The sequence below is a fragment of the Protomyctophum bolini genome (genome assembly GCF_963924005.1).
Source record: "Protomyctophum bolini genome assembly, chromosome: 12".
Taxonomy (NCBI): Eukaryota; Metazoa; Chordata; class Actinopteri; order Myctophiformes; family Myctophidae; genus Protomyctophum; species Protomyctophum bolini.
In genome coordinates, this window is record NC_137873.1 from 14,440,910 (window position 1) to 14,454,430 (window position 13,521).

General features: G+C 42.7%; 1 protein-coding gene across 2 annotated transcripts; it reads right to left on the minus strand.

Moving 5' to 3' along the window:
• Positions 1-825: 825 nt before the first annotated feature.
• On the minus strand, positions 826-10,446 carry LOC308325142 (elongation factor 1-alpha 2-like). 2 transcript variants are annotated; one of them, XM_080777550.1, is made up of 8 exons: positions 10,412-10,446; positions 8,003-8,152; positions 7,128-7,307; positions 6,039-6,335; positions 4,005-4,155; positions 3,092-3,348; positions 1,981-2,215; positions 826-1,236 (listed from the first exon to the last, which is right to left on the minus strand). In XM_080777550.1, exons 2-8 carry the CDS (start codon positions 8,144-8,146, stop codon positions 1,115-1,117), a joined length of 1,386 nt encoding a protein of 461 aa, XP_080633676.1. In that variant the 5' UTR covers positions 8,147-8,152; positions 10,412-10,446; the 3' UTR covers positions 826-1,114. The 2 variants fall into 2 exon arrangements, with proteins under 2 accessions (XP_080633676.1, XP_080633677.1); XM_080777551.1 differs by lacking the exon at positions 10,412-10,446 and adding an exon at positions 10,372-10,388.
• Between the last annotated feature and the right edge of the window lie 3,075 nt (positions 10,447-13,521).

The window sequence follows — 13,521 nt, forward strand, 5'->3', positions numbered from 1 at the left end:
AATCAGTTTGTTATGACACAAAAGGACAAGGGATAGTTTAACAAGATGAGTTAGTTATGTAGTATAGTTTAAATTACAACATATATTACTTTATACATAAACACTTGAGCCCAGGCATCACTATTCTGGGGGTGAACATTGCGCCAAGAATAGCAGATCTACAAGCTCAAAACATGACTAAAAATACCTTTTTTTGGTGAAGAGAGTTGGTGTAGATTGAACACCTCATCCCTACAGTGCAACTCAAGTCTGTTTCACTAAATCTATAGGCCAGGGTACCTTGCACTGTCTATTGTACATTGTGAACAGTGCCTCTTGGTATGTCTTTCTGTTTGGATGCTTGAACTCGTGTCCTTTAATGTTTAGTATTTTCATGTTATTATTCATACGTAAACAAACACATTCATGGTGGAACTGATATGTGTTGGACCAACACACTCATACATACAACTGTCTTGACAACTATTCAAAACATTTACATCTGTTTACAACATGTTGTGTTGTGTCATGTGTCTCGTGTTGTGTTGTGGTGTTGTGTTGTGTGTAACTCGTGTTGTGTTTTGTTGTGTCGTGTATATATTGTTAGTGTGTGTGTGTGTGTGTGTGTGTGTGTGTGTGTGTGTGTGTGTGTGTGTGTACACTCTTTACATAGTATTCTGAGCAGCCTTGTGGTCAGTATTACATTATTGTTTACAGTATTATATATCGTCTCTGTCGGGTGGAAACCTTACCTCACATGTCCAAAACTGTTAATACTTATCATCAAATTCAAAAGCATCAAAAGTAGCAGATCTACAAGCTCAACACGTGTCACTTTGAGCAGCGTTTCGAGCTTGTAGATCTGCTACTTTTGTGTGATGCTGTAGTGTGATCAAGTAGAGCATTTCATTGACAAAAAAACACAAAAAGATTTGAATATGGAGATAAGAAGTTTCTGCCCGACAGCGACGATATATCGTTAGGTATACACTGTATTGTATATGTTGTTGTTACTTTCCCTTGTCTTTCTGTGCAGCCTTGTGGACAGTATTATGTAATTGTTTACAGTATCATAGTGTATATATTGTAGTGTATATATGGTATATATTGTTGTATATATGTATATATGTTGTTGTTATTTCCCTTTTCCTGCTTTCTGAGCAGCTTTGGTGACCTTCCCGTCCTGGGTTTCCGTTTCCACGTCCTTGATGATTCCTACTGCAACTGTCTGCTTCATGTCTCTGACCGCGAAACGTCCTGAAAACACACACACACACACACACACACACACACGTTCAACAAGGAATTCTTTAACATCAAACAATAACAACGTGTGGACGGAGATATTTTTGTAAATGGGGCCATGTAGACACGGAGATGTTCAAAAACGAAAACGAAAAAGCTCTGTTTATAAAAAATACCTGTGGATGAAGCCCCATGTTGCTCCATATGGTGACTGACCGAGAGACCATTATCACAGACACAGAACAGAATTTAGCCAAATACTTTCCTGCAGTCTGCAAACCTCTCTCACAACTATAGTTTGTGGTACTGAGGCTTCTAAATATGCGACTATTTTGCCTCACTCCAGATTGCCACATTGCAAATGCTATCGGGTAGAATCCACTTATCTCCGTTTTTCTTTTCCCGTCGGACCTCGTAATGAACGCATACTTTGTCATTCTATGTCACACCAAAGTATGCATTATAGTAATGTAGCCTCGGCCGGGAGGCAAACACGGGACCTATGTATCCGAAAGGCGCATACCAAAGTATGCATTATAGTAATGTAGCCTCGGCCGGGAGGCAAACACGGGACCTATGTATCCGAAAGGCGCATACTACCAGTCGGCTAAGGAGCCAGGCCGTTAGGCAAGCAGCAACACGGCACCCTAGAGCCTCCCGCTACCTGGAAGCGTGTCCACGCACGCCAGCCATTCTGGACTTTTACTTAACATTACTAACATAATAGTATTTCTATATTGCAGTATCGATACTCACCGAGGGGAGCGAACTTGGCGAAGGCTTCGACCACCATGGGCTTGGTGGGGATCAGCTGGACCATGGCGGCGTCGCCGCTCTTCAAGGCCTTGGGGTTCTCCTCCAGCACCTTGCCGGACCGCCGATCGATCTTCTGCCGCAGCTCGTTGAACTTGCAGGCGATGTGGGCTGTGTGGCAGTCCAGCACCGGAGCGTAGCCCGCGTGGATCTCACCCGGATGGTTCATGATGATCACCTGGCACACACACACACACACAAAGATCAAAAACATATTCCACCAATCCTTGAAAGGCCGGGAGCAGTATGGGTTGGCGCCCCAGCCTGTGTCTTCCGTGAGGAAGAAGCCCAACAAACCCACGGTGAGGCCTTTAGGAGGGCCATTCAAGCCTCAAGCGGAGCCTGCGGCACCACCAAGGCCAAGGTGGAGCCTGCAGAACCGTTGCGGCTCGAGAATCCACCATTCCTGAATAAAGTGCCTGGTGCTGGGAGTCTGGTGCAACGCACAGGGCCTGACTTGGTGAGAGCAGGAGTGGACCTGGTGAGACGTAGGAGTGACCTGGACAGGAGTCAGCCCACAGAGCCTAGTCCTAGCGCCAGAATGGTACCTCCCAGTCCCGGCAGAGTAGTTCAGTTCAGGAGGAACGGATTGTGTGGCCCTGGATTTTCCCTAATGGGACTTATCGAGGGTAGCTACTGGGACGTAAGTCGGGACCTGATCACCCCGGCTGGGTCATGGGATACATCACTGAGGATACGTCCCAGGTGCATCCATTTATGTATGTATTTTGTTATAGTTATTCTATTTATAGTGACTCTAGACTACGTGACAACCAGGAATAGTCTGGTGACCACCGGAGAGACTGGTGGCAGCCGGAAATTAGACTGCACCCGGGAGCAGTATGGGTTGGCGCCCCAGCCTGTGTCTTCTGTACTTTTGGTACTTGGTACATTACAAAGCCAATGCTTTCGTATACTATTACTCAAGCAAATGTTGAATTCCAGACTTTTTACTCGTAACAGAGTATTGCAGCAGTGTTGATACTTTTTACTTAAGTAAAACACTTTGAGTACTTTTTCCCACCACCGGCTGCCAACCAACCAACCAACCAACCTGGGAGATGAAGGACCTGGCTCCTCGGGGCGGGTTGTTCTTGGAGTCTCCCGCCACGTTCCCGCGCCGGATCTCCTTGACGGAGACGTTCTTGACGCTGAAGCCCACATTGTCTCCGGGCATCGCCTCGATGAGGGCCTCGTGGTGCATCTCCACCGACTTCACCTCCGTGGTCAGGATCTGCGGGGCGAACGTCACGATGGTGCCCGGCTTCAAGATGCCAGTCTCCACCCTGCCCACGGGCACAGTGCCAATCCCTAGAATAATGCAGAAATTATTATTTTGTAAAGAAACTTGACGATATTAAGCCCAAACCACTCCAATGGTTCGAGATACAACGAAACGGTTTTAGCGTTCGTCGCAGGGGTGTGATATGTCCTGTTGCACATCGGCACATGGTGGCGCATGTCGACCCAAGTGACTACTAGCATGCCATTCTGGAGGTTCAGTCATCAGTTCAACGTTCAAAATGTATCTCCCATCAATATGTCCGTACACAGCCATGGATTTTTTATATATATATTTTATGCACCATTATAATTTTCTTATTTTTATGTCAATTCTTCAGATTGTCTTGAATCCAAATATTTCATTTAATTTCAAAATATGTATAACCCTGATTTAACACTATGGCACGTTAGGAGTCCAGTAGTACTAGTGGTTCTCAAACATTTTATTTCCAAGGACCCCCATAACTCTGAGAGTGTAACAAATGGAACCAAATGGACATTCCAGGGTTCCATGTGTATAGTATAGTTACAGAGCTGTTATGATAATTCAGGGCTAGCTCTTTTTGTGTTTCTGGTAACACTCATTTTGTAATGACAAAAATGTCCACCACAAGCCAACATAACAATGATGGCCCCTGGTGTCTCCTATGATGACAGTGTTGAGTTCAAAGTTCAAAGCATACCTCCTATCTTGTAGACGTCCTGCAGGGGGAGCCTTAGAGGCAGATGAATGGGTCTCTGTGGAGGCAAAATGGCGTCCAGGGCCTGAACCAGAGTTTTTCCCGATGCTTTGTCTTCCTTACGCTCTATATTCCACCCAGTGTACCACTCCATCTGTTAATATAATACAATAACATGTTAATGACAATACTACACCCACTGTACCACTCCATCTGTTTATATAATACAATAACATGTTAATGAGTCTGACAATACTCCACCCAGTGTACCACTCCATCTGTTAATATAATACAATAACATGTTAATAATCACAATACTCCACCCAATGTACCACTCCATCTGTTAATATAATACAATAACATGTTAATGACAATACTCCACCCAGTGTACCACTCCATCTGTTATTATAATACAATAACATGTTAATGACAATACTCCACCCAGTGTACCACTCCATCTGTTAATATAATACAATAACATGTTAATGACAATACTCCACCCACTGTACCACTCCATCTGTTTATATAATACAATAACATGTTAATGAGTCTGACAATACTCCACCCAGTGTACCACTCCATCTGTTAATATAATACAATAACATGTTAATAATCACAATACTCCACCCAATGTACCACTCCATCTGTTAATATAATACAATAACATGTTAATGACAATACTCCACCCAGTGTACCACTCCATCTGTTAATATAATACAATAACATGTTAATGACAATACTCGACCCAGTGTACCACTCCATCTGTTAATATAATACAATAACATGTTAATAATCACAATACTCCACCCAATGTACCACTCCATCTGATAATACAATAACATGTTAATGACAATACTCCACCCACTGTACCACTCCATCTGTTTTTATAATACAATAACATGTTAATGAGTCTGACAATACTGCACTGTACCACTCCATCTGTTAATATAATACAATAACATGTTAATGACAATACTCCACCCACTGTACCACTCCGTCTGTTAATATATAGGCTACAATAACATGTTCATCACAATACTCCACCCACTCTACCACTCCACCATCAACAATAGTATAACACAATAGCAATAACAGCAGTCCAATACATGTAATAATGTAATATACAACCACACCTGATAAAGAATGCTAAACGTCATGATAAATATTCATAATTTGTGGCCATTTCAAATGTTCAAAATTTGAATCTTTGGCTACAGTGCCACCATGTGGCACGATGTTATATGGTAAACCGTAACAAATAAATAGAAAATAAAAATAAAAACAAACAAACAAACAAACACATAAATAAATAAATAGGGGGGAGCATAAAACATATTTTCCTTATCGTGTAACTGTACCTTATGTGGAACAGTCTGTCTGTGAACCTGCAGCTTTCTGAATCAATGGACAGTAAAAGGGTACTACTGGTATATAAATACATTTTGATTTGATTATTTTATTTGATGTATTGAGGCTTGCAAAATATAATTAAATCATTTCACAAAATAAACGGATACAATAGATTATTTGTACCATTTATGCCGTTTGATTTTGTGTTATTTTAATCCACTGATTTTAATGTTATATTATCATGCTGCTTTTCTACCTTGTCGTGTACATTGTACAGCACCATGTTTTGAAAAGCGATATACAACTATATTGGTTATCATTGTCCCAGGGACGGATTTAGACTCCCAGATGGAAGGGCTTTAGGTGCTGCAGAACAGAACAGGGCACCAAACTGGTGGGTGGGGCACCAAACGGCGGTGAGAAAGTGAAAAAAGACTCAACTATTTCCGCAAGAGACAAGAAATTAGAAGCAATGGTTGCTTTTTTAGTATATTTTGTTGATTACTTTTGATGCAGTAATGGCCTTTTCCCCATTTCTTATATTTTATTTATTTATTAGGTATTAAAAAGGTCTTAAAAGTCCTTAATTACACAAAATCATACCACCAGTTGAGAATCTCTAATCCAGTCTATAATGGAGTGTCATGAGTATTAGTTTTACACACAGAATGGGTGTGGTGTGCTCACCTTCTCGCTGGGCTCCAGCATGTTGTCTCCTTGGAATCCGCTGATGGGGACCATGGCCACAGCCTTGGGGTTGTAGCCCACCTTCTTGATGTAGTTGCTGACCTCCTTGGTGATCTCTGTGAAGCGCCCTCCGCTGTAGGGCGGCTCTGTTGTGTCCATCTTGTTGACCGCGATGATCAGCTGCTTGACGCCCAGCGTGAAGGCCAGCAGGGCGTGCTCGCGGGTCTGACCGTTGATGGAGATACCGGCCTCAAACTCCCCTGTACCGGCTGCCACCACCAGCACTGCACAGTCAGCCTGGAATAACATATCATAATAATATATGTCCCTATACTGCCACGACCATCACCGCACAGTCAGCCTGGAAATAACATTTATAAGAATAACATGTCCCTTCTAGGCATGTAACGCTTCACTCAACTCATGATACAATTCAAATCACGATACTAAAATATTTCTCTTACACAAATCCAAAGTAATCCAAATTTCTTTACAACTGCGCTTCATGTCACGCGCGATTCATTCTGTATGCCACTCACTGCCGGCCGTATTTAAGAGGTCTTTTATTTTGAAGACCCCAAATTTTGCTTCCCACAAAATGGAAGCGAAATCGGCTAATGTGATCATTGTAACTTTCAAAGTCATCAGAAAAGTTAATATTGTAACCACAAGGTAGCGACGATGTTTTATTGAGCCCCTAACATAGATGTTCTGTTCAATCACCTCAATCTGAGCCTCAATTCCGAGAAAAAACGCGGCCAAAGATCGCACTTCTTTTGGAAGTGGATGGCGGGAAAACATTTCATGGACGGACCACAGCGGAAGCGAACGTTGCCTAGCGACAAGGAATCTACGTTGGTAGATATTAGCAAGACCATTCTGAATCAATGAAAACCCCAAAATCACATCAATCACGCCAACGGCTGGAATCAGGACACGTCACGTTAAACACGTCAATGGTTGTTAATACAGTAGCAAATTCCTGAAAACTCTTTTTTCTTCAATTGTCTTACAAAGATCCTGCAGTTTTTTTTACAGATGGGTAAAAGGGCACGGGCGGATTCGCCCGTGTACCATCATCACGTGTACCTGCGATGTCCCGGTGATCATGTTCTTGATGAAGTCTCTGTGTCCGGGAGCGTCGATGACGGTGACATAGTACTTATCTGTCTCAAACTTCCACAGGGCGATGTCGATGGTGATGCCTCGCTCCCTCTCCGCCTTCATCTTGTCCATCACCCAGGCGTACTTGAACGACCCTTTGCCCGACTGCAAACATGCAACAACACACATTATTATTAGGGATGTCCCGATACACTTTTTTCATTCCCGATCCGATCCCGGTACCATGATTTCTGTGTTAGCCGATAGCGATACCGAATACCTATACCAGTGATGTGATCTCGTGTTTTGTTTATAGCTAACTAGCTATATATCTCGTGTTGTGTTTATATATCTCATGTTGTGTTTATAGCTAACTAGCTATACTGTATATCTCATGTTGTGTTTATAGCTAACTAGCTATATATCTCATGTTGTGTTTATAGCAGACTCCTCACTCATATATGTGCACTTGCAGTTTGTGCAACTTAAAAGCAAACTCCACATGCCCCAACACGTCATAGTGTCAACCCCTTACCCCTGTATCGGATCAGTGGTTAGACTGGTATATTCGCCGATACCGATATGACCCGATATGACAAATAAGGGCCGATACCGATACCTTACCGATACCTTTTGAACAGTTCAGACTGAGGTGGCAGCAGAGGGCCTTCCACAAAACTTTTAGCTTTGGTTACTGTTCAACAGAGACCTTTGACCTTGAGGTCAAGTTCAACAACGAGCCTCATCAGCCCTACACACCTAGTGGTGTTCCAATAGGTGTGAACCAGTCCAATCGATGTAATTGATATATTTTTTTAATATTTCTTATGAATAAAAGAAAAAGTCAAAACTGTACTCACCTCCTGGGCCTCCTTCTCATACTTCTCGATGGTTCTCTTGTCGATACCTCCCATCTTGTAGATGAGGTGGCCGGTGGTCGTGGACTTACCAGAGTCCACATGACCGATGACCACGATGTTGATGTGAAACTTGTCTTTACCCATGGTGCACTGCAAACACATGGACAACATTACCCATGGTGCACTGCAAACACATGGACAACATTACTGGGTGCTGCCACACTATCAAAAGAGCTGTGCACGTTTTCGACTGCGCACAGCTTAAAAACCTGGTTTTTAGCATAGGCTGTAAAAAATATGGACAAAGCGTTCCCCGGGTCTAACATGAACGTAAAATGAAGCCTGTAATTCCTTGCACTGTAAGTCGCCAAATTTCTAGATCCGTTTGGGCCCAGCTGGCCATTGGCTGGCTCCGTTCGGGCCCAGCTGGCTGGCCCAGACAATGAGGCGGGACTTCCCCCCTTATTCTTCGTTGGTTTTTATTTTGACTGAACGGGGGGTGGCTTCCGATCATAGACTGTAACGGTAGCCACGCCCTTCAGAACATACGTGACTTTATGGTCATTTATTTTATAAATAGGACCATAATTTTCCAAAAAGAATATTATGACATGAGAAATGTGACTTTAAACTAGTGACTGGAAGCAGAAAGTATTCATGACCATGTTTATTAAGGTAATACAGTCTAGGTGAAAATGCATGGGCCTCTATGGAGCTATGTTTTTTTGACAGCGCCACAACAGGCCATTATATGAACTTTCAGGAAGTCCCGATTTCCTTAGTGGCTTCACGAAATATCTGTCTGACTGCCCCCCTGGACTTGTGCGACGGCCAGATTCCCGGAAGCGCTCTCCTCTCCACCGAGAACGTGCGCGGCTCGTGTCCGTTTTGTGCTTAGGTGTGGAAACAGTGACACAGAGCTAAGCAGTGAGAGCACTGACAGCTTGCTGACAGGCTGCTCCTGGTTGTTCACAAAACCAGACTAACAAGCAGGGTCCGTGTATTTTTTGGCCATTTACCGTATTCTGAATACTGTTTGTCAAATATGAAATTAGAATTCAAATGGCCGAAAAATACACGGACCAAGCAGCAGTAACTAAGTGAGGTATTTTTACGTTACTGAAGTATTTAATTTGTTATGTATACTTTCACTTCTACTCCACTAAATCTCAAATATTGTACGGTACTTTTACTTCACTTCAAGTATTTGAAAACGTAGGCTACTAGTTAGTCCACTTCAATTATGGGTATTATTACATGACCACTTCTGCCTGATGAGTATAGGCCTATTTTTGGTACTTTGACCTGAGTAAATTCTGGTCAGACTTTTTACTGGGTGTTTCTATATTGCAGTAAGAGTACTTTTTCCACCACAGGGCTTAACCGTTTCTTTGCTGTAGCAGCAGCCCCGAGGCTCTGGAACAGTCTGCCCCGCCCCTCCCCAGTAGAAGTGCTCAGTCCATCCAGGTTGTAATATCTTTACTGAAGACTCACTATAAATTCATTGGCTTTGAATCAATTCAAACTCATCTATTTCTATAGGTTATTATGCACAGCAGCTGTCTTGGAAAGACATCAGGCCCCTTCCTGAGGAACAGACTACTAGAGTCTTTATTAGTATCATTGGTAACACACGTGAAGGAAGGAAGGAAGATGCCCAATTTCTTTCCAATATGGCTGCTGTGCATAGATTTGTCTCATGGTGTGTGTGTGTGTGTGTGTGTGTGTGTGTGTGTGTGTGTGTGTGTGTGTGTGTGTGTGTGTGTGTGTGTGTGTGTGTGTGTGTGTGTGTGTGTGTGTGTGTGTGTGTGCGTGCGTGCGTGCGTGCGTGAGTGCGTGTCAATCATTATTATGATTAATTATTATTATTTTGAATGTGTTTTATTACAAAATAATGATCTTAGCTGATGACAAATGAAGTACTTTATGCAATGTTACATAATGTTTACATAACAGCTTTGCCTCAGGACAGTAGTGTGGTTTAGGGCGAGAGGGAGAGAGAGAGAGAGAGAGAGGGGCCTGCTAGTCCCAGTAGAGACTCCATGCCTGAAAAAGGCCTTTAACCCTCTAACCACTCCCCACCCGACCCGGCGAGCACCCATCACGAAAACTGAATTTCACCCAGGACTAAAAACATGACCCCCCCTTTCCTTATCCTTAAATGTACAGGTAACATTTTTATTTTATTACATTTTTTAAGGGAGAAAAAAAGTCCGTATTTTGTATTCCAGTTTGGCCCTTAAATGTGTGTGTTGTGTGTGTTTTATTTATTATTTATTATATGTTTTTGTAAATAAATTAAATTTTGTAAATTAATCACACAAGAATTCCACGCAACAGCAACGATGTACTGTATATAATGATCTTACCGTCTACAGGTGTGTGATGTACTGTATATAATGATCTTACCGTCTACAGGTGTGTGAGGTGCGTACTGGTCCTGGTCCGGGTAGAAAAGAACGAATCCTGGCAGATTCTAAAGGTTTTACGCTCCCTCCACCAATGACAGGACACCATCCGTCCACCCAATCACGGGACAGGGCTCCACCCATGAAGCCCCTCCCTCTGGCTGACATCTATTGATTGCACCATTACTGACTTAATGATAAGTATTAATTACTAATAGTAACCACTGCTAGTAACATGCATGTTTTATGTTTTCAACTACTGTATATGTTCTATTGTTCTTGTTCATTTGTACAGTACACTTCATTCATGTGTGCAGTGGTGGAAAGTATAACTGAGTAAATGTACTTAGTTATACTTTCAGTACAGTACAGTACAGTACAGAGGTATCTGTAAAGAGATATCTTCACTTTACTTGAGCATTTACAATTCCCAATGCTTTTACTTCTACTCCATTACATCTCAGAGGCAATTATTGTACTTTTACTCCACTACAATTATTTGAAATCTTTAGTTAATAGTTAGGCCTACTTTGTAGATTTGGATTATTATTACAAAACATACATTAACCACTTCATTTTGGCCATTTGAAATTAGCTGATAGAAATTAGAATATATGGATGTTTATTTCCGCCGGCAACGTTATGCTTTTTGTCGTCATTTAGCAAACGATGATTACCATTTCAAAACAGAGCTCAGAGATGAGCCGGTCAGAAGTGAAGCAGAGAGTTGGAGGTTTGTTAAAGATGTGTTGCCCTGCCCTGAGGCAACATTCCTGATCTTGACTGTCAGAATGTCATCTAGCAGCCTGTATCTGCAGCCCTTTAGCCCTCTGTAATTACTCTCTGTCTGTCCCAACCTGCTCATCACCAGCGCTAGACCAGTGCTTCTCAAACTTTTTCTGCGCAAAGGAGGACCCCGATATATGCAGTATATATTTTTTATAGTTGATAAGTCTTCAAGAAGGAGGAGAGACCCGCAACACAGCTAAACGTGTGGGTAGCGCGTAGCGCACACGCCTGAGCAGGTGTGTGCAGTCACAGATGTGTGTGACTGTCACCATACAGTATAAGCATGGGTCCTTTGTTTTGTTTGTTTATGCTCTAAGCGGCAACACCGCCCCCATGGAAAGATGCCACGCGTTTATTCCTTAAGGATAAGACCTGTGCAAATGGAACCTGGTGTTCCGTTATACACATTACGCAAGTCGCAACATTATGTGGTGTCAGCCCTGGTGGTACCATTTCCAAACTGGACCAAGTTCCACGAGTCACTCACCTCTTCAGACTCCACCTAACCCCCTAGCACTCACCTCTTCAGACTCCACCTAACCCCCTATTCCTAGCACTCACCTCTTCAGACTCCACCTAACCCCGTACTCCTAGCACACACCTTTTCAGACTCCACCTAACCCCGTACTCCTAGCACTCACCTCTTCAGACTCCACCTAACCCCCTAGCACTCACCTCTTCAGACTCCACCTAACCCCCTATAGCACTCACCTCTTCAGACTCCACCTAACCCCCTATTCCTAGCACTCACCTCTTCAGACTCCACCTAACCCCGTACTCCTAGAACACACCTTTTCAGACTCCACCTAACCCCGTACTCCTAGCACTCACCTCTTCAGACTCCACCTAACCCCCTAGCACTCACCTCTTCAGACTCCACCTAACCCCCTATAGCACTCACCTCTTCAGACTCCAGCTCACCTCCTAGCAATCATGTCTCCTTTATGCGTTCTTGTCACTTATGGTACTTCATTATGGTGATAGTAGTTCAGTTATGGAGATACTGTATTCACATTTTTTTGTTATTTTGATACTAGTTAGCGTGTTATTATCTCTGCTAGGTCAAGCGCAAGGCTGTCTGTCTGTCTGTCTGTCTGTCTGTCTGACTGATAACCATATGTTTAATTGTGAGCTGTTTATTATAGTTGGGCGAGGCATTTAGAGATTTTTCACAAAATAATTCAAAGGCTGTTTTCCGTATGGTGGTCCATTAACACAAAAACGACTGATACCAACAACAACAGACTACGATGCAAAATGAGAAATTACAAAATGTACAGTTTTAAGCAATTCATGACATGCTTTCTCCACATGACTGTGTAAACCCTAAAGTTTAAACTGTCTTTGCTCTCATCATGTCACATGCGTGGAACATGTATGTATAGGTTTCTTACACTGAACTTTACATAGGAGCTGGTTGGTGTTTGTAGGTTGTTGGAATGTGGGAGGGGGCAGCAGCGAATAGCCCCAGGACTCTGCCAGGAACCAGACAGACTGTACTTTTCTTTTGTTGATTTGAGGTATTTTGACTTTCAGTACTTCTACTCCACTACATATCAGAGGCAAATATTGCATACTTTACTCCACTATATGTAGCCTATTTGAAAACTTTAGTTACTACTTTACTTTGTGGATTATTACAAAACAATGTGTCACGAATACGATGCGATGCATTGTGAGCTTGTATCTGCTCTTTGCAAAAGATTTGTATACATAATGTATACATTCTACATAATAGATAATTGCTATACTTTAAGTACATTTTGATGCAAATGTACATTTTGTATTTCTATACTGCAGTCAAAAATGTAATAACATTAATTATGTATTTATTTGGTGTTCAGACAGCCAGCAACGAGTCGTTCGTTCGTGTAGGGCTACACAGGCAATGTGGACATCAGCCAAGCCCAAGAAGTGGTATCATCGTCCAGTTCAATTAGGCAGCTGACTCCATGTGGTGACTTGAAGATTGGTTTTCCACATTCACAGAGATCAGTGGCAGACACTCCAATCATGTGCAGGTAGAGTTCGGTCTTAGCTACTCCAGAGCGAAGTCTGTTGAGGTTGATCCAGGCATTCCGTGGCAATGTAGTCTCTGTGACACATCTGTTAGGTATTTTTCTTTTGTAGATCTGTGATTTTGGTGGATGACGGTTTTCATGTGATCTGTGACCCGGTGTCCCCTATGGTCTTGCAGAATCATGGATTATGAATTGCCCTGTGACTGACATTTGATGTCACGCTGTCCCACTGACTGTAAAATAGTATGGTTCTGGCCCCGCCAGAGTTTAGATAGTAACACTGCTCCCCTAGCTAGCGTTG